This window comes from Megalobrama amblycephala, linkage group LG19 (assembly GCF_018812025.1).
Source record: "Megalobrama amblycephala isolate DHTTF-2021 linkage group LG19, ASM1881202v1, whole genome shotgun sequence".
Lineage (NCBI taxonomy): Eukaryota > Metazoa > Chordata > Actinopteri > Cypriniformes > Xenocyprididae > Megalobrama > Megalobrama amblycephala.
Genome location: NC_063062.1, coordinates 9518973 through 9540641, shown reverse-complemented (window position 1 = coordinate 9540641; position 21669 = coordinate 9518973). Strand labels below are relative to the sequence as shown.

General features: G+C 37.8%; 1 protein-coding gene across 4 annotated transcripts; it reads left to right on the top strand.

Annotated features, from left to right (window-relative positions):
* The first annotated feature begins 253 nt into the window (after nt 1-253).
* Nucleotides 254-21105, top strand: rfx4 (regulatory factor X, 4). Of its 4 annotated transcripts, none has more exons than XM_048168155.1 (18): nt 254-267; nt 4012-4098; nt 4314-4374; nt 5191-5314; nt 6163-6224; nt 7104-7317; nt 7852-7929; nt 8075-8238; nt 10272-10372; nt 10461-10519; nt 10594-10738; nt 11301-11395; nt 12488-12605; nt 13390-13509; nt 14662-14823; nt 15009-15174; nt 15279-15417; nt 19857-21105. In XM_048168155.1, exons 2-18 carry the CDS (start codon nt 4083-4085, stop codon nt 20124-20126), a joined length of 2094 nt encoding a protein of 697 aa, XP_048024112.1. In that variant the 5' UTR covers nt 254-267; nt 4012-4082; the 3' UTR covers nt 20127-21105. The 4 variants fall into 4 exon arrangements, with proteins under 4 accessions (XP_048024112.1, XP_048024110.1, XP_048024109.1 ...); XM_048168153.1 differs by lacking the exon at nt 254-267 and adding an exon at nt 313-1660 and having other exon boundaries at nt 15048-15174; XM_048168152.1 differs by lacking the exon at nt 254-267 and adding an exon at nt 314-1660.
* Nucleotides 21106-21669: the final 564 nt, after the last annotated feature.

The following is a 21669-nucleotide window of genomic DNA, read 5'->3' as shown; positions in this document are numbered from 1 at the left end:
AGTGTTGTGAAATCGCCCATCACTAGATATTGTTAAAAAGTCATTATTTTGTTTTTTTGGTGCACAAAAAATGTACTCATCGCTTTATAATATAAGGTACAACCAATGTACTCGCATGTACTGATTTAAATATGTTTTTAGTACCTTTCTGGATCTTGAGAGAGGAAGTACCATTGCTGTCTATGCAGGCCTCACTGAGCCATCGGATTTAATCAAAAATATCTTAATTTGTGTTCCGAAGACGAACGGGTGTAGAACGACATGAGGGTGAGTAATAAATAACATAAATTATCCATAGTAATAAATGACATTATTTTCATTTTTTGGGTGAACTAACCCTTTAATGTTTTGCTTGACATTCTTTCTTTTAAATAATTGGATGTTGGTTTGATATGTTTCTTATCTAATGCAATGACCTAATCATAGATGATTTAAGTATCCAAACACATTTCGGGGGCCACTGTACAGCAGGTTGTTCCATCTAAACCTCAAATGCCAAATAAATATCTCCAGCCGAAGTCCGACCTCCACGCAGCGAGGAGGCCGTCGCCTGCGCGGTCTATAGGTATAGGAGCGAGCGTTCCTCTGCCATCCAATAAGTGGGGAGCAGTTCCACCATAATCCCCCTTTCTCCTACTCACTCTCTCTTTCCCCCGTGGTTCCATTCATATTCTAATCACAGCTTTCCCTTCTGCAGTTTGTAGGCACTCCATCAGAGCCCTCCCTGCCTCAGGCTCTACACTTTTACTTCCCCCTTTTGTGGCTGCGCTCTCCTCCCAGCACACTAAAATAAGGTTGCTTCAAGGAGAGAGAGAGAGAAGGGGAGGGGGGTCCACCAAACTTTCTCTATGCAGTTTTGCCAATGGCCTATGAAGTTTCTGGACGTTTAGTTTCAAAAGATGACGATGAACATGTTTGCGTGAGACTTTGACGTTGTTTTTTGCGTTCTCATCAATTTGATTCGAATGAACTAAACTTTCACGCTCCCTTTTCCAGACCTATTAACGATGTCGCACACATCAAAAAACTTCTGCGATGGGCCAAAAAGTGGCCCTTGGATGGAGAACTTTAAAACTAAAGCAGCGGGGGCAGAGTGTGTATGTGCGTGTGAGGAGAGGGTACGAAAACGTATTAAATGCTATAATGGAAGACGGGGAGGCCACAGTGCTGGGATTGCGTAGATCTAAGCCTCTTTTTTTTTCTGGGAAGGGAGCTTTTCTTATTCAAAACAGCCCCACAAAAGACTTCCAGTGAGCCTTGCCACATCCCCATCTGACTCGAAGCCATTCATCAGCCTGCCGAGCCTATCAATGACATGTCCCCCATCAGGGCTCCTATAAAATCAGCCCCTTTCCCATGAAACATCAGCAAACATTTTGACGGCTCTGGCTTTTCCCCCGCTGGATCTCTGGAGTCTGTGACCCCCCCCCCCCACCCACCCGCTCCTACAACCCACACCCCCACCTCCATCACCACCGCCACCCTCTCCACGGACCTCACATCTTATGCATCTCTGCGACGGGCAGTTCTCTCGGAGAGACGGAGGGAGCTGAGGAGGGGGAGTCCAGCACGGAGCCATTTTCTCAGAGGAGCCCCTGGAACGTGCATGGGAAGAGGATGCATTGTGGGCTGCTGGAAGAGCCTGACATGGATTCCACAGGTTGGTTCCTGCTGCACCGCTGTGACATTGGGACGCCTGGGATCTGGGCTTTTTTGGAACGCAAAACGGGCCTTGGGATTTTGTGACCTGAGATTGGCATCAGAAAAAGTTATTTAACCTTCTGTCAGGGAAGCTCTTGAATCTAGTACACCAAGAGATAAGTTGGCATGTTTTTTGGCCTCATCTTTAATTGCTCCGGATGGGTGCGCTTCTGCTGAGAATATTGTTTTACGCAGTTTTGGAACTATGTAAAGTGGACAGCGTTTTTACGGAGTAGCAATATGACCTTAAATTGAGACTAAACTCATGTAAGGTCACAGTTCTGAGATTGTTGTCCAGTTTAAAAGTTTTTTTTTAAATGATGCACCTGCTCAAGCCGAGTTTTGAAACGAGTCAAAACTGCACTCGGTACTATTGGTAAATATATAATAGGTTCTCCTGCAGGTATAAATTGTAAAGACAACATTATTTCATACAGAATGTAGTGTTTTAACCTCAAAACGTGCCTTATTTACTAATTTCATTTTTCTAAAATCTAAAATTACACATGGCTTCAAAAAGCAGTATTACCCATCGTTCAATTGTGTTCAATGCCGTTTTGTGAGAAAAACGCGTTGGAAAAAAATGTTAAAAGTTAATTATCAGATATTTGGGTGACACTTTTCCACGCTGATATTCAGCGTATGATTATAAACTATCTCAGATCGGTCTCGCCTTTAGATTGGATTTAATCCAATTATTTAGAGAACTACTTAACTGTTCACAGAGCAAATGATTCAATTACAGGCTGAAAATCTGATCTCAACTGACTATGAGCCAGCACTGACGGAGATTGATTAAATTCTGAGGGGGAAAAAAAGAGATTTGTTGAGCTTCAAAATAACACCTGCAGTATAATAATACTTTTTAATTTAAATTAAATAAAATGTCAGCAAAATTTTAATCTAATGGAATTGTTAAAAATGGTCATCTAGTGGCGCTTCAAAGCATAATAATACTCAAAATAGTTTAGACAGCCTGTTATCATTGATAGTTGCCTTTTTAAAATAGCCTTGTTTTAATGCAAGGAATATTTCACATTTTAAGTAAATTGAACTTGTTTATCTCAGTCTCATTGCAGGTTTTTTTTTTTGCCTAAATGGTGTTCTCATAAAATCCAAAGCCTTTCAATAAATGTCACAATAAGGAATACTAAAGGGAAATGTATTTTTGTAGTTAGTAAAATAACTGAACTTTGTTCAGAACTTTAATGAATAAATGACTGATTGAACTTCATATGGAGATGCATTGTGTAATATGTAATAGGCTATATTTTAAACTTCTGCTTGATTGTTTCTTGCTTTTTTAAATGATGATGAAGATTTAATTATTTATATGATCCAGAAAATGTGCAGATCAAAGCTGGGCCTGATTCACAGTATTTTCAGTTTTTAATCTGCTCCCAAACTGACCTCCAATCAGATTAGAGTGTAGATTTGAGCTTACTATTAGAATGCAAATTTGCCTCACTAAATGTATATTTTAATTAAGTCAAAACTACTTCTCATTTTACACCTACCGTTTGAGTAGTTAGATGTCTGATGGCTGTCAAATAACTTACCCAAACAAGTTTCAAGTATCATAACTTTCTCTCTAGCTTCAGCCGCCATCTGATGCCTCAGTAGGCTATTGGTTGCCAAGTGACTCGCATCGTTGTCATGGCCCGTGCAGGAAAACATGACTGACTTAAGTTCGAATCGAATTATAAGTGTTTCTGTCTTGTGATGTAAGGACATCCAGTCGGCATGGCAGAAATGAGAATGGCGCTAAAAAGGTTCTATTATGACGACACCGCAATGGAGGAGCGCGCTGAATCAATTGAGCGTGCGCGCGCCTGTAATTCGCCTCGGGAACAATGAGGGATTCCTGCAGTTCTGCTGAAAACATTTCAAATAGAATCCCAGCTGCCCAAAGATTCGCACAATCGATTGTAATTGAATTGCCCCGTCATTATTATGCCCCTCAACTCTTTAGGCAGTGGCTGCAATAACACACAGCCACTAATGTTTATTGCACTTGTCCACAAACTGACAGTTAATGTTAACGAGATATGGAATTTAAAGTGACAACAATTACAGTTCGACACATTCGCCAAAAATTTCAAGCTCTGGGGCCTAGTTATGTTTAGAATCCACATCGAGTTCATGCACCTGTTGCTTTTGCTGATGGGAATAGCTAAATAAAATAAATTGGAGGCTGTTAAAATGTAGGCTATGTTTAAAAAAAAGAATTGAATAGAAAATGTCCTAAATGGATAGGTAAATAAAACGTTCGTAGCTTCGTAAAAATATATATTTTTTTCTCTTTTGCAGAGAGCTGGATTGAAAGATGTCTGAACGAAAGCGAGAGCAAGCGCTTCTCCAGCCACTCTTCTATTGGAAACATGTCCAACGACGAAAGTAAGTATAATGTATCGTAATGAATAAATTAAATGAGAACAGACTGAATAATTATGCTCAAAGAGAACCTAATGTGAACATATTTTTCAAAAAGAAAAAATGTATAGGCCACTGTATATAAAATTTTATATGATATAGGCTACATATAATGCATTATGTTTAATTTATTTATTTTATTACTTATTCTGACTGTCGTGTTTTTCTTTTCATAAAAGACGAAGAGAAGGAAAATAACCGAGCATCTAAGCCACATTCAACACCTGCCACATTACAATGGTGAGTCTAATTTACACCAGAAATCACTTATTTTCATCTTTACCGCCGCTTGACACAAAGCTGAACTCTGGAAAGGTTTTAAAATGATGAATATAGTAATTAACTTTGATATTTTTTTAATGACATTCAATAGGAGCAAAAGGAAAAACTCCTCTTTGGGTTTGAGAAACATCCTGTTGTATACAGTTTCAGGGCTCCATTTTGTAAAATGTGACATACATTTACTTGCTTCATAATTTTCAAAATCATTCACTTTTCTAAGAATTCTAGATCATAAAACCGCAGTTGAATTTCCAGATGTCGTGTTTGCAGTCCTGTTGTAAGTTGTCAGTTTCAGAAAGGAAACCAGACTTTAAATTTCAAATTGCTTATTAAAGGATCAGTCAAAAATAAAAAATGTTGCCTGTCTATCTTGCATACTGGCAAACAAAACTAAAATCAAAATTTTCAGGCCATTTTCTCTCATTTAAAATATTATTTTATTACATTTATTTAAATTATGGCCTACTTATAGGTCTTAGAAGTCATTTACTAAGACCTAAACTATTTAAAATATCTTTTAAAAAGAGGATAAATTTGAATATGAGAATATATACATATAATATATATGCCACAACATAAATAGTGGAAGAAAATTTAGCAAAATTTCATGTTGACCATTGCTTGAAGATCACTCCAGTACATACGGTATAAATGCATGCAGTAATATTAGTTTTAGAACTCCAGAACTGCCTCCCTCCATGTTCCACTGCGGAGTTTATGTAATATTGACTTATGATGACACTTTGTGCACTGATCTAATTGTGTTTTCATTAGGTTGGAGGAGAACTACGAGATCGCAGAGGGTGTTTGTATTCCTCGCAGTGCACTGTACATGCATTACTTGGACTTCTGCGAGAAACTCGATTCTCAGCCGGTCAACGCTGCAAGCTTCGGGAAGGTAGAAACCTGTATTTAAAACTTCAGTGATTAAATCAAATATTCCGTCTTTTATGATCATCGTGATTTGATGAGGTAATCAAATGTGAATTGACTTCGCTTAGTTCTATCCTATAAAAATGCATGTTCACGTGAAAGAGGAAGGAAAACATCTGTTACAAAAAAAAAAAGCATGACATAATACTGGGTATTATGAAGAGCCACAGCCAGTGGTCTTTTCTTACACCTCTTCTGCAAACTCATAGCTGGACAATATAAACAATGAACATGTTCACCCTTGTTCCCACAACCCCTCAACCCACCTACTCATATAGCCACCCCCCGACACCCTTGTCCCGCTCCCCCGGGTCCTGTCGGAGGATATTGAAAAAGAGAGGGGGCCTGGATTAATGTGTAATTAAAGGAAATTTGGAAGGGTGAGATGTTGCGGAATGTTAGATCAGTGGCTGGAGCAGCGTGGGGTGTCCTTTAGGAAGGCTTCATTGATTCAGGACAAAAAAGAGAGAGAGAGCTGGACCTGCCTCCCTGTCTGCTCATTTATCAAGCCAAGCCTGACAGAAACTTCACAGCTTGCCCTCTTTTTTCATCCTGCACAATAGAGAGCTTCACTGTTTGCAAAGTTTTCTGCACCAGGAGCTGGACCAAGGAGCTCATGGACAAAAAGCAGAGAGAAAAAGAGAGATTGGCCTGAAAAGAAATGTCACTGGACATGTATGAATCGAACAAGATGATTGAGAAGATATTTTTGTCGTAGTTGTAACAGATAACACAATGATGTCACAAAAGGTCTGGTCAATTTAATTTATATATATATGTGTGTATTTTTTTTTTTTTACCTGATCCTAACAGATAATAAGACAACAGTTTCCTCAGTTAACCACACGGAGACTAGGAACCAGAGGCCAATCAAAGTAAGTTCCTTCTCCAATATTAAAGAACTTTTCCAACTTTTTAAAATTTTCTTATCATTTTAAATATGTTTTGTCCAGTTGGTGACAATCAGAAATGAGTCAATATTACTTATTTATGATATTATTTTTTCCCTTATCTATCCACCCTCATGTTGCTCCAAACTCCAAAATGTTTTTTTCCCTGTGAAGAGGAGTTTTTAAAAAGCTCTTTATATAATTATTATATAATATATAAATGTATAAAAATATAATATAGAATTTATTTTTTTAACATTTTTGAAATAAATGTGTTTTTTAAAATGTTTTTTAAGATTAATTAATTCCTGTGATGGCAAAGCATAATTTTCAGCATCATTACTCCAGTCTTCAGTGTCACATGATCCTTCAAAAATCATTCTAATATAATTATATTATATATTTAATATATTTATAAATTACATTTTAAAATATACAATAGAAAACAGTTAATTTTACTGTTTTTACTGTATTTTAATCAAATAAATGTGTAAATGCAGCCTTGGTCAGACTTCTTTCAGAAACATTAAAAAAATATTTCTAACCTTTGACCTGTAGGCCAAAAATATATATATATATATATATATATATATATATATATATATATATATATATATATATGAGGAATATAAGTAAAAAAGTTAACTTTTGCTCATGGTTTATATCATCTACAGAAAATGTCACGTGGGCCTGTTAATTTTTTTTGCACTGTTATGAGGATCTTAGTCATTGAGAGACATATTACCATTTTACACCCCCACAAAAATTAGATTATGAACACTTTCTAATCATGACTGCTTTAATAAAGCAAAATTGTCAGCAAACTCCTATATAATCTTCCTGCCACTCACTTGTCCCTCTTAGGTATCACTACTATGGAATCGCTGTGAAGGAGAGCTCCCAGTACTACGATGTGATGTACTCTAAAAAGGGCGCTGCGTGGGTGAACGAGACGGGCAAGAAAGAGGTCACCAAACAGACAGTGGCGTATTCACCGCGCTCCAAGCTGGGCACTCTCCTGCCAGACTTTCCAAATGTCAAAGACCTAAATCTGCCCGCCAGTCTGCCAGAAGAGAAGGTAAACAGATCACTAAAACCTCTAACTGCTAACCTCCAACTCCAACCCCCCTCTCCCTCCTCCTGCCCGCTACCCTCCCCTCTAGATCCTGCTTTCATGTGTCAGGCGGACCTTCCCTGGGCCTGGATTTAGATGAGGACCTGGAGGATTTATGTGTTGGTTCCTAGCGAACTCTTAATCTTTCAAGTAGATAATAAGATCTCGCATTGAACAAAGGATGGGCACTAGCTGTCTCGCTTTAAAAAGGTGCCTGTAATTTTAAATGGTTTGTGAGTTTCTGATCTTTAAAGCCTCTTTTTATACACTGGTTTGGCAAGACCTTGTAAATAGGCATTGTTCGTGAAAGCAGCTTTTTTGTTGTTTGGTATTTGTATCCTCTTTCTTTAGTGTTAGAGTCTTTTAGTGTCTTATTAATGCATGACCATGAGTCAGGAATGAATTTGGTATGACATCATTAACACCAAGAGTTTCCGTGAATTAGTCTCTGTGGGAAAGTATTATAAAAATAGTTTAAATAGTTTTTTTTTCTACAAGGTCTCAACCTTTATCATGATGTACAGAACTCACTGCCAGAGGATACTGGATACAGTCATACGAGCCAACTTCGATGAGGTTTGACATTTCAGGGTTTTTTTCACTCCATGCATTAAGATGCTTTGAATGATGTTTTCTTCAAGCTTTTTCATCCAGTGGCACACAAGAGAAGGCTTCCTCCATGTTTTATCGCAGTGTTTATTATTTTTGTGTATATGCATAGGTCCAGAGCTTCCTGTTGCACTTTTGGCAGGGCATGCCGCCCCACATGCTCCCTGTCCTGGGCTCTTCTACAGTGGTGAATATAGTGGGTGTGTGTGACTCTATATTGTACAAGGCCATCTCAGGAGTCCTCATGCCCACCGTCCTACAGGCTCTGCCTGACAGGTGAGTCCCATCCCTGCCTATTTTGATATTAAAAAGTGTATAACAGAATTTATACACTTACAGTTTTTTGAAAGTGCTGCATTTCCTGGCATAATTCTGGGTGAAAGGGGCAGAGGTGTAAAGAGTACCTGAAAACCATACTTGAGTAAAAGTACAGCTAACTTACATCGATAATGACTCTACTACAATTTACAAGTCACCAATTCCAATACGACTTGAGTAAAAGTCTTACCCCCAGTTTCACAGACAAGGCTTAAGTCTAGTCCCAGACTAAAATGCATGTTTAACTGAAAGCAACTTGCACTTACATATATCAGTGCCACTGTTTTGTCTCAAGATGCACACCAGTAATGTTTTTTTCTAAGGCATGTTTATAAAAGCTACTTAAATGCCCTAATTGAACTAAGGCCTAATCCTGGCTTAATCTAAGCCCTGTCTGTGAAACCAGGCCCTAGAATATTTTATTTTAACAGTACTTAAAGTCCCCATGAAACCATGAAGTTTTTTGGCTTTTAGTACGAATATGTTATCTATAAGGTAGTGTGATCCAAAACAATGACAAAATTTGCATTTAGAAGATATAAGCATTCAAAACTTACATTCTCTCACTTCCGCCAAAATGGATCAACGATTTTAATGACATCACTATGCACTTCAGCTTCTCATCAGATTTTCTGTCCAATCAAATGCTCTCTAGAATCTGAAGTGTCCCGCCCCCCACATTATAAATAGACGCTGAAGCATCTAAAATCTGTCACTTGTTCACACATTTACTATTTTCTACATGGTGAATGGCACATAGTGCACTATATAGGTGATAGGGAACTATTCAGACAGTGTAAATATGCTTTCCATTGGAGTGAATGAAGTCTAGATTCACGTTAGTGTCACGCAAACTGCCGCAGCGCGCACATAGTTTGTTCTGGTCCAGAGACACAAAAGCACAGAGCAGATCGTATGTGCGAGTCAGCGCAGATCACAAAACATATCGGACCTGCACAATTGTGAGGAGAGCAATCATTCTTTTCTAATATCAAAATAAAACTGAACACCTCAATATTGCAATAAATCAAGGTCAACAGAGCAGCCTCTTAAACGTCTACAAACATTCAAGTCTCGTTTAAGCTCAAGTACTCAAGAAGGGCTTAAGTAAACCAATATCCTTCAAAAAGGTCACTTCAATATAATAGGTAAATAAAATGTTAAGTAAAATTAAATAGTCAAAGCCTGCTTGCACTGGATGTGTTCATTTCGGCCTCATCACCGGGTGAGGTCATGTCCTCATCTCATATATGAAACACCTGTGATTCACAACTACCTGCTAATGCACTCACATTCATGTAAAGTAGCTTTGTTGACAAGTTTGTGTAAGGGCAAAACACACTAGATATAGTTCCTTCAATGCCCTGCAGATGGCGATATCCCTTATTTTGCAGCAGAAATAAACTGCTACAGAAAAAGTTAAGTGCCTTGCAAATTGTAACAAGTAATTGCATCACTCATCACAAATGTATTGAAATAAAGAGTATATATACTTTTTCAAAAACGTAGTCAGGAGTAGGCTATAAGTTGCTAATATCTTTGATACTCAGTAAAACTACAAAGAAGCCAAAAATATACTTAAGTACGGAAACTGATTACATTTACTCAAATACTTTACACCACTGGAAAGGAGTTATTTCATGAGAAAAAGAAAAATTATGACGGGACCTGATTTTATTAATTGGAACTGGATGGATTAGTAAGTTAAAGTCAAGTAAAATTACATTTTAATAGAATGGACCTTTGTCTTCAAGCTAAATAAATACCTTAAATACATCATTGCTAGCATTATCTGCATCTCTAACCTTTGCCTCAGACTCAGGGTAATTAACTTACCAGAAAATTTCCTGTCAATGACGCATGACTTCAATTTTAATTGCACCAGACAAGAGGTCAAAAATTTCATTGCGTCAGAGCATCCTTTGTACTGTGTAATGGACGTATGGAATGTTTTTACATTATGTCCTTGTTTATGTGTTTTGATAATACAGCCTCACTCAGGTCATCAGGAAGTTTGCCAAGCAGCTGGATGAGTGGCTGAAGGTGGCATTACATGACCTGCCCGAGAACTTGCGCAACATAAAGTTTGAATGTAGGTGCCAATGTATTCAATGCTCTCAAAAACATCAAAATGAACTTTGCTAGTATTCTTTTTGAACATTTTTTTTTTTTATTCTCAGTGTCAAGAAGATTTTCCCAGATACTTAAACGACAAACGTCATTAAACCATCTCTGTCAGGTATGTTTGATTTTTAATGTCTATGATTAGTCATAGTGCAGGGAGAAGCTTTAATTAAATACTTGCTCTTGCAGGCCTCTCGAACAGTGATCCACAGTGCAGACATCACCTTTCAAATGCTTGAAGACTGGAGGAACGTAGACCTCAACAGCATCACTAAACAGACTCTTTATACAATGGAAGATTCCAGAGAGGACGAGAGGAGACTTATCATCCAATGTAAGGAGTCGTCGTGCATTTCAGGATCAGATTTAAATGGAAGTATCGGATAAGACCCAGCCGGACTGATTCAGATTTATTTATTAGTGTTTCTGTACTACACTAGTTTGGTGAATTCCACCACATGCAGTGTTATTGCTGCAGAATCACATGCAGCGCTGTGTTAAAAGCCCCACTAGTTTATGTTTCGGATTTCACACAGTAGCTGTCAACCAGCGCTGAATCATTCCCACGACCATGAGCGTCAAGCTTTAACCACAGACACTGAGAGGTTAACCCTCACAGTTTGACACCCTGAGGAGCATTTCAAATTCATTTCAGCGTCAACCTCTCACATGACTGATCAGGTCAAAGTTCAAAGATTCTGTCATGTCATCCTCAAAGGAGGATTGTGAGCTCCTCTCTCTACATTTCATATGGAGATCTCAAATCTGTGCCAATAGTATTTTTGTAATTCTAGATTAGCAACCTTTACAAGCAATTAAAATGGATTTTGAGAAATGTATGAATATATTTTTAATCTCTCTCTCTATATATCTCTATTTTCTGCTGTTTTTCAAAGTGTATCAAGAATTTGACAGACTGCTGGAGGACCAGTCCCCCATTGAAGCCTACATCGAATGGCTGGACTCTATGGTGGAGAGATGTGTCGTGAGGGTGCGTATGTGCAGATCCGGACGTGCAACATCTTTGTTGATCCTGGAACAACATTCCTATCAACCAATCAGATTTGAGGGACAGGTTTACAGTTTATGTCAAGTTTAAGCTTGGTGCTTCTATATCAGTGTTATTCACCTATCATTTCCCTCTGATTTTAGGGATAACTTATGAGTAGGAATATGAATAGGACTACATTTTCAGACAGGAATGTTGTTTCAGGATCAACAAAATATGTTGTCTAACTCTGCAAAATCAGGCTTGATTTATACTCTACAGTATGATGATCATATGACTAGATATCTGATTGTATAGATAAAATATAGGCCTATACAAATATTTAAATATGAATAATAAAAACACAACTTCCATACCAATACCTTTGAAAGTTTGGGGACAGAAAGTTTTTTTATAATGTTGTTGAAGGAAGTCTTTCTCAAGGCTGCATTTGTTTGATCAAAAATACAGTAAAACAGTAATATTGTGAAATAATATTACAATTTGAAATAATTGCTTTCTATTTTATATATTTTAAAATAAAATGTATTCCTGTAATGGCAAAGCTGAATTTTCAGCATCATTACTCCAGGCTTCAGTGTCACATGATCCTTCAGAAATCATTCTAATATGCTGTTTTGGTGCTCAAGACAAATTTGTTATTATTATCAATGTTGAAAACAGTATGTATGGAGATATAATGGAGATATTTCAACAGGAATATTAAAAATTGTCACAGCACTGTTTGTATGTTCTTCCAATCCAAACTAAGTTTGCAGGTGTCCAACCCATGCAACTCTAAATGCCGTCACAACACACTTAAGACCTATCATGATGCAATTCCCCCAACTTAATGATGTCTTCATGGCCCCTTTTTGCGGGGCCTCAATTATAGTCCAGATATGGGCTTGTAAATCTGGTTGCTATGGGAACTTATACTACCTACCCGACAATAGTTCAATAGGAGGGTGTTTCCTTTGGGGCAAATCAAATAGTTGACTTGTTGACGTGTTTTTCGTACTTGGGGGTTAGGCCCCAAAGGTTAAGGCCCCTGTGCCTTCCCCCAGTCTTTTCTAATGGTAATACTCCCTTTAGGTGGCGGGGAAGAGACCCGGATGCCTGAAGAGGGTAGCTCAGCAGTTCCTGCTCATGTGGTCGTGTTTCGGGACCAGAGTTATCCGGGATATGACGCTGCATAGTGCACCCAGCTTCGGTGAGTCAAGCTGCACCGTTTTGTCACAATCATCCTATTAGAGAGAGTCGAATCTTCTTCTCATTGATTTTATTTGTTTGGAAGCTTGGGTTTGTCAAGTTAACTAAAAGTTGCTCAATCCACACCACCAAGTGTCAACTTTTAACTAAGATGGCAGCTTTGTTAACTCTTGGCGTACACCATCTAGCTGTCTATGGCAAAGTTACTGAAAGAAGGGCCATAAAAGAGGTAAAGGCCCCCTCCCTGTCCGCTCTGTCTGTGAATATCAAAGGCACAGCTGGTTGCAGTGTTTTGATAATGCAGCTCTCTGTACAAAACAGCTAATTAACAAAGGCTAACCCCCACCAAGTCTTTCCCCCTTCTTCCCATTTTATGACCGGGCAGTATTGCGCCCAGTCCGCTGAATAGCCGCAATGTTTATTATGCACATAGTGGCTGGAGTTGCTAACACAATGTGAGGATTGTGCCATGCTCCTTATGAATTCTTTCCCCATCTCATTCAGAACATGGACTCAAAGCATCATATGCTTCAGTAACTCTGTAGAGTTTATGGTTGGACCGCTAGTTTGGTTCTGACTCTTACTGTTTAAATGGGCTTTAGTTTTGCGCCAATTAACAACATCAAATCATTTTGTTCGCTTGAAGCTCTCAGAGATTCAAATTCAAAACGCTTTATGGGAATAGTCCAGAAAAAGCCTTTATTTATTACTTGTTTCAGACAGGAGACTTGAATTGGTAGAATATATTAACTTTTTACGATAAATGGGATTCTTTATATTTCTAGGCTCATTCCATTTGATCCACCTCATGTTTGATGACTACGTACTATACCTGCTTGAGTCTCTGCACTGCCAAGAGAGAGCCAATGAACTGATGAGGGCTATGAAAGGAGAGGGCTCACCAGGTAAGATTGATTTGATATAAGCAATAGAGCTGGTCCATCATGACATCAATTTGTTTTAATATTTATATGCATTTTATGTACAGTAAGTGGTCTGCTATATAAAGATCTAATTGATTTACATTAATTTTTGGCCATATAAATATAAGCAACAGTGCCAAATTGCACGTTTTTGCTTAGTTTGGACCTCTGAATAACACTGAAGTGTTTTGTCCTCCTCAAGTATGAGCTATATATTATCATATATAATATTACTAGCCATAAAGGTCTGGGTATCAAATATGATGCTCAACAAAAACGCATATGCTAACATTTTTTAAAGATTTATTTTCTCTATAGATTGAATAAACTGTTCCATAATGCGATATAATGACAATAACGGTTGTCCGATTCATTAAGCACGCAAATTTACATTCTTGTGGTAGTTGTAGTCCTTCTTAGCAACTTATTATCTCTTTACCTTATAGATGCTGTAAATCAGCTTTGACCAGCATGCTTTATTAGAGCTGGTTTGGTGCTGATCTATCCAGCATTGTCTTTCTGGCTAAGCTGGTTGACCATAGGGGTGAATTCAAGTTGATTGGGACTCTTTTTCCCATTCATCTCAATGGCAAAAACTGTCCCAATCACATCTGGTTAAGTTAGTTAAGATCTTACACCAGCATCCAAAGCATACATTGTGGTCGCTGCATCATCTAAAATAATGTCCAAAGCTGCGTCCGAAATCGCGTACTGTTGAGTAGGTACTACATTTGAATTTAAATCGACTTCACGACCGTTGAAAAAGTGAGTTCTATATAGTACAAATGCGTGTAGTATGAATTCAGAGGTACTACATCTGCAATTTTGTTACTGTCACATGACCTACCAGTGTCAGTTACGTCCCTTCAACTCCATTCACAAATCCTCTCCTGTAGCCTCACGGGATAGTAAAATGTCCATCGTATGCCCACTTCAGAATCTCACCGGAAGTAGTAGGTCATCCGAGTACTTTTCGCCTACTGTTTTTCGAATACTATGAATTCGGACATACTACTCTGTTCGCATTCTATTTTTCGCGTACTATATAGTAGAGAAGAATTCGATTTTGGCCGATAATTTTCAAAATTGCAAAGATTTCTGAACATTTTAGGCTTTTGTTTTGGGCTACTACAGCAGATACTGGGGAAGAGCTGATGATGATGGGCTCCACCCCCACATCTACGTCACCTGGACCGTACTCTCCTGCCAAGTCTGTTCACTCGGTGGGCGTACCAGCAGTAGGCTCCCCCAATTCAGCCCAGTCTCCGGAGTACACCAGCATATCAGCTACCACAGGTAAATGGTGTAAAACTGACTCTGAACTGATTTTAAAACATAAATCTTACATCACAGCATCACATTCAACAGTACAACTGGCACGGGCCCATTCCATGCATTCATTAAAACTGTATCTCACAGTAAGATCATTTAATTAACACGGCAAACACGTTTCTTTGTATATGTATGTCTGTATGTGCCAGGAGCTGTTCAGTCATATACCTGGTCCCTTACATACACAGTGACAACCTCAGGTGGCAGCCCACCCGAGACCGGATCCCAGCTTTCCTGCATGAGAGGCGGACCCCCTCTACACGGCTCCTCCTCTGCCCACAGGATGCCAGTTTACCCGCATCGGGATGAGCATGGGTGAGCCCCCTAATCAATGAGAAGACATTAAAAGATGTGTTAAAAACGACATTACAGTGTGGATTGTGAAATGTTTTTAGAGATTTGTACTCCGTTTTCTCCAGGTATACTGGCAGCTATAATTACAGCAGCTACGCAAACCAGCACCATCATGCCATCCAGAGTCAGTACTCCAGTTTAACCCATGAACCAGGGCTGCCTACCCCTCTGCACTATTCCTCATACCACCGGACCTCCGCACAGGTCAGGCTCTTCCCGCTCAAAATCCTAAAATCATACACTTTAATATGATACAACTTATTTACAAGCTTAGGGTAACTTCTGAACAATTTATAAAATATCATAAAACATATGATTACAGAATATAGATTCATAACTTTCCATAACGCCTTCAATTTCACAACACATGGTCTGAAAAAGTGATGTCAGGTAAAGGGATAGTTCACCCAAAAATGAAAATTCTGTCATCATTTACTCACCAAACAGATCTCGCTCCCCATTTACTACTATAGTAGTAAAATAAATACTATGGTAGTCAATGGGGGGCGAGATCTGTTTGGTTACTGATATTCTTCCAAATATCTTCCTTTGTGTTCAGCAGAACAAAGAAATTCATACAGGTTAGGGTGAGTATATGAATTTTCATTTTTGGGTGAACGATCCCTTTAAAGTCACATTTATGTCAGTTAAAGCCCATTTCCACTACATAAGAATGGTTAAATTAAATTATAAATCATAATTATGACACAAAAATGTCATAATTTTGACATAAACATGCCATAAATTATACCATACTAAGACATAATTATGAGATAAAAAGTCGAATTTGAGAAACAAAGTAATTTGTAACACTTCATTGTTAACAGTTACACGTTACTACATGTACTTACTATAGTTATAACAGTAAATTATGCATAATTACAACTAATCCTAAACCAAAACCTAACCCTAAACATAACTCTATAGTAAGTACATGTAGTTTATTAATATTACTCAGTACATCTTTGAGTAAGTACAATGTAACTGTCAGCTGAAAATAGTGGTACGCAGTCAGTTATGACATAAAAAGTCACTAAAATGACTTTGATTAATAGTAGTCTAAATTATGTCATACTAAGCTATAATTTGAAGATAAAATGTTGACATTTTGATAAACTAAGTTATAATTATAGCAAAAAGTCATAATTATGACAAAAAAAATCCCTTTTTTTCTCATAATTGACTTTTTATCTCATAGTTAATTGCTTAATGCAGTACTTTTTATTTCAATTTTGACTTTTTATTGTAATATTTTTACTTCTGATGTTAAAATGATGTCACAATTATGATTTACCAAAGCCTGATCTTTAACTATGTGGCGGAAATGGGCTTACATGCACATTAATTGCATTTTCAACCAATTTTAGTTCCATATTTTGATGTATTTCCAAGATGTATTACAGGATATTTAGCGAGAAAACATATAAGACTGGGCTTGATTTGGCAACAACATAAAATGAAAATTTCTGAGAAAAATCACTTTTGATTAAAGACTATAAAAACAAATAATTTTCTTCCACTGATGAATCATGAACAATAAGACTAGGAATGAGCATTAAGAAAGTAAACCTAATAACAGATGGAAATGGGTGTGTATTCCTCAGTATTTGGAGTGGAAGTGTATTCCATCCCCGTCTCTACTAGGTTTGTAACTGAGAGAAGAATACTATACTGTGAATGTGAATGGTGGTTGATGTATTACAGTCATTAGCATCTGAAATGTTCTGGTAACTGTTATCCACAGAGTTTTATGGATAGAGAATGCTTGCTTACCTCACTGGGGTAATAGGCTGAACTCCTCCTGATCAGAAATACTGGTCATTTAGCATATGTATTTAAAGTGTATTGACTTCTGAAAGAGAACAAAGGTAGAACAGCTCAGTTAATTGTCTTTGTTAAACCTCTAGGCAACTCCTGGGTTAAAGTTTTATGAAAAAAGCACTCGCTAAATCTCAAAATGCTGCCATTACTTTTAGCATGAATCAGCCAAAGCAACATTTTCCACATAGATATTTAGAAAAAGTCAAGGCAAATTTTGAATACAGGCCTGGAAAAGCCTAGATTAAAAGTTCAAATTCTGAAGCTTATTAAGGCCTTATATAGTTGGAATGTTTGAATATTTGAATTTTAAAGTATAGAGTGAGTATTATGTATTTTAAGTTTGAATAATGGAGCCGTTTCAAGAGTGATTTGAAGTTTGTTCTCGGTGCTAGTTAACAGACTTTCTCAAAAAAAAAAAAAAAGACAGATGTCTGTGGGCTTTTTGATTATCAGGCACAGGAAAACCATTAGTCAGATCAGTTAGAAAAGATATAGCACACTATGAACAGGCTGCAGAGCTGTGCCAAGTTTAGTGGATGTAGCCTGAAAACTTTCTTTGAAGTTATAGTTGAAATATTTGTATGGGTTTTACTGAATTGTGGACAAGTACTGCATTGTTGCATGCAAGAGTATACAAAATTGACATGCTGCATGTTTCTAGTTCAAAAACTGAGGGAATCGTTGAATGTTAAGTAGTCTTTATTGTCCTTGATATAGAGAGAGAGAGAGAGTGTGAATAGTTGAATTAAATTGTTCAGTTGTGGATGGAGAGGAGTGGTTCTGGTCACATATATTGAAAGTCAAAGCGGGTGTGATGGTAATTTCCTGTCAAGAGCTCTCTGGTCCAGCCTGCCTTTGTAATGGGGGATCAGCTGGTCCTCAGAGTTTTAGAAGCAGTGTTGCTGAATTCTCCTCCACACAGCGGATGCAGCCTCTGAAAGGTGGACCAAGAGAGCCAAGAGAACCCCCACCCCACACACACACTAAGTGTCTCTCTACCATCCACTCAATGACTGCCTCAGACAACGCAACTAGTGGCCGGAAATCCAGATGGAAAAGTTTTTAAAAATATTGTTATTCAATGGTCTCTTTTCTCTGCATGAACAAGAGGTCACCAAGCAACACATCTCGGTCTCTGACCCCGCCTGACTTTTTTTTCCGTGACGTAGCCGTTCATAAAAGCTCTGACTGTGGACGGCTTCTATTTAGAGAGCACTTATAGATTTTTACTTCCACTTATTTTCCGTCAACTTAAAACGGATACAATGTCCACGCTTTGTTCAAGAAAGCTACTCTGAAGGAGGCAATGGAGAGGAGACAAATGAAGATTATGTTGACTTCCCCAGAGAGAACAGATTGTTTTATATAGACACAGTTTTGTTTTTGGTCTGTTACCCACAGCAACAAAAATACCTTTTAAAGTCTTTTTTAAAGTGTTTTGTTAACTTAGCCGCCGCCTTTTATGCATCCAGAACAGAAGTTCAAATGATGCTGAACTGTTGCACTTTTATTTGATTATTAGATAGTCTTGCATCATAATTTTAACAATAACAAAAAAGCCAAAACATGTGATTGAATGCATAACAGGGGAGGAATTTATGTCCTGTTTTTAATAATAATAATAATAATAATTAATAATTAATTAATTGAATTACTTCTTCAAAAATAAAGAAATACCCTACTACTACTACTACTAATAATAATTATTATTACTAATATTATTATTAGAAGTATTATTATGGTTGTTACTATTCGTTATTGTTTGCTGTTGTTGTTGATATAATCAACAAAAATAATGTTTTTTAGCTGTTATTATTGTTATTATGAATAAAAACATTTAAATATAGCTGCAAGCAGCAATTAATGGGGTTTAAGCGTTTTAAGACCTTCATGCCATCTATGGTGATGGACAAATGCAGTCCTAGAGGCAAAGTTATGAATGAGGAGTTCTACCACGTGGTGTGAATGTCATGGGCGTGCGCCAAAAATCGTGCAATTTACGATCCATTACGCACGTGAAAAATGTGAAGGCGCTCCCCGGTGGCCAATTTATTCCAAATTTCTCAGAGGCCTCTAGGGCCGTGAGTCAAACAGGCCCAGTGAGTTTCGTTCCGATTGGCCTCTGGTAACCTTGTCTGATAGCTGCTCAAATTTCATGTGGCTGATGGCGTACCTGTTTTTCGAGATGCATCAATGTCCTCATAGACAGTCATGGCACCTTGTACGAAGACACCGCATGCCAATTTTCAAGTTGATCGGACTAACGGTGAAGTAGTTATAGCTGTTTTTTCCTTTTATAGCACCACCAAGTGGCCAGTCGCTGCGTCCTTTTTTACGCGACCACATAATGAGCTCTCAAATAGGTGTGCTGAGTTGGGTGAAAATATCTCATTCTGTTCACGAGTTATAGCCATTTTAGTAAAAGTGGCTCTGCCCACTTCGAACGTTTCGGCAGCCCTTAGGGACCGTGAATCGGAATTTCAACTTTTTTTTGATAATTATTCACAGTCCGACTCCACAGAATATCTCTGCACTGGTTTGGTTCCGATCAGGTTAAAAACCCAGGACTATTTCGTAAAAGTAGGTTTTTCAAAAAATCCAAAATACCCGAAAACTGTACATGCTACGCACTTGAACCCCTAATAATAAAAAAAACTGCTTGAACTGTCTAAAAATACTACTTACGCATGGGCTCAATGTGTGGCTTATTGCTTTATTTACATAAAGAAGGAAGTTGAGATGATTTGTTTACAGCATGCACAACAAAAGTTACTTGTGATTTGCAGTAATGGTCCTCATGCGTGTCTCTCTCTGATTTGTAGTATCCACTCAACAGCCAGATGTCCAGAATGGAGTCCTGTTTGATGAGTGGGTCTCCACTTCTACACTCGAGCGCTGTGACCCCACGTTGGCCAGACGTGCCCACGGCCAACAGCTGTTACACCAGCCCCACTGTCCACACATCGCGCTACTCCACCGGAGACATGTACTCCCCTCTGGCCCCACGCAGGAACTCTGAATATGAGCATGCGCAACATTTTCCAGGATTTGCCTATATTAATGGGGAGGCCACAACTGGGTGGGCAAAATGATTGCACCCTTCTGAGAGACAGATGTCTGCGCGTGGAAAGCTGAACAGATAAAACAGCGGTCGCCCATATTTAACATAATTACAGAGAATGTATTTGAGTGTAAATGACGATGTTTTTATTGGTGTGGTCAGTGTTTACAGTGTAAGCTGCCAATGAAACTCTTTTCGAATCACAATCATTGTGAGTGCAAAAAGGCAGTGTCCCAGTTGTGCCTTTCTTCACCTGTTTCTCATTTATCTCTATAAACTTTATAGACCAATTATCTCATTTACTGTGCAAAAACTTTGATCGCTGACCTCGTTTCAGTGTAAAAATGCGCACATCTCACAGCGTTCGGTTACCACAGGTTGGGTGTTTGACGTCAAACAGTGATCTGTTAACAATACCACAGCGGGGTGTTTTTCTCAACCCCTGTCCACATCAAAGTGTGCTGCTTTCCTAGCATAAACATAACACGTTCTCAGCAACAGGAAGAAATGCCTTAATATTTCATCTCAGAACTCCCTATTGGCCATCTGCCAGAATGCGAACGTCATAGGAGTTTAAACAAACAAGGGCCACTTACGTCAGTACATGTTGCATGCAAATGTGAAAGTAAGATTTCTCATTTTACACAAATGCAGAATTACCCCATTGTGATCCTGGGAGAATATTAGAGATCTTTTCTGTAGCTTTGTAACACTGTGTCCCTTTGTATTGTTTATCTGTGTTTGAACTGTATATTCAGTTTTGTATGATTTAGGAACCGAAAAGTGTTAACCTAGGTTTGTGTGTTTTTGAATGCACTCAAAGGTACTGTGGACCTATTACCCTATGGGTAGGAATAAAAAGGAAAGAATATGAAAATGTAACATTTATTATCTTTAGTCACTTTCTCTTGTAAATAAAAGCACTCAGTAACTTCTGTGGTGACAGCTGTTACCATGTAAATGATATATGTGGAATTATTTGTTGCCACATAAAGATTTTTTAAAACCCAGTTTGGATTGTCTTTTTTTATTTTATTTTTAATTTTTTACTTGATATATCTATATGTTTTAAATATAAATTAAGAAATGCATTGTACATATTTAGCAATATAGTACTGACAGGACTGATACGGACACTAATCAGGTACTATTATTATTATTAGAATTACACTTTTTAAATGGTGACGTCTTGATAATTCAACTTTAAATTTAATGTCACTGTTAATTGTCGCATGCATCTATGAATTTTGTGCAGTGACCATTTCCATCTTACACTATAAAAAGGCAGTAAACTTCCAAAGTATTAAAAAATGTAGAGGGAAAAGAATTAATATAATATTGAAATACCTGCAAAATAATACTGCAGGTACATGAAAACTGAAATACAGAGAAGCTTGATATTCGCCATGTAAGTAATGGAGCCTCAAATAAATCCTTCTATGCTCTTATAACTGCAAATGATATATTTTCTATTCTAAGTTATTAAAAATGTTGGTCCAGAAAATATTCTAAACATCAATATTGCATCTATATATCTGTGTTTTGGAACAATGGTAGCTGGTTTCTCTAGCTGG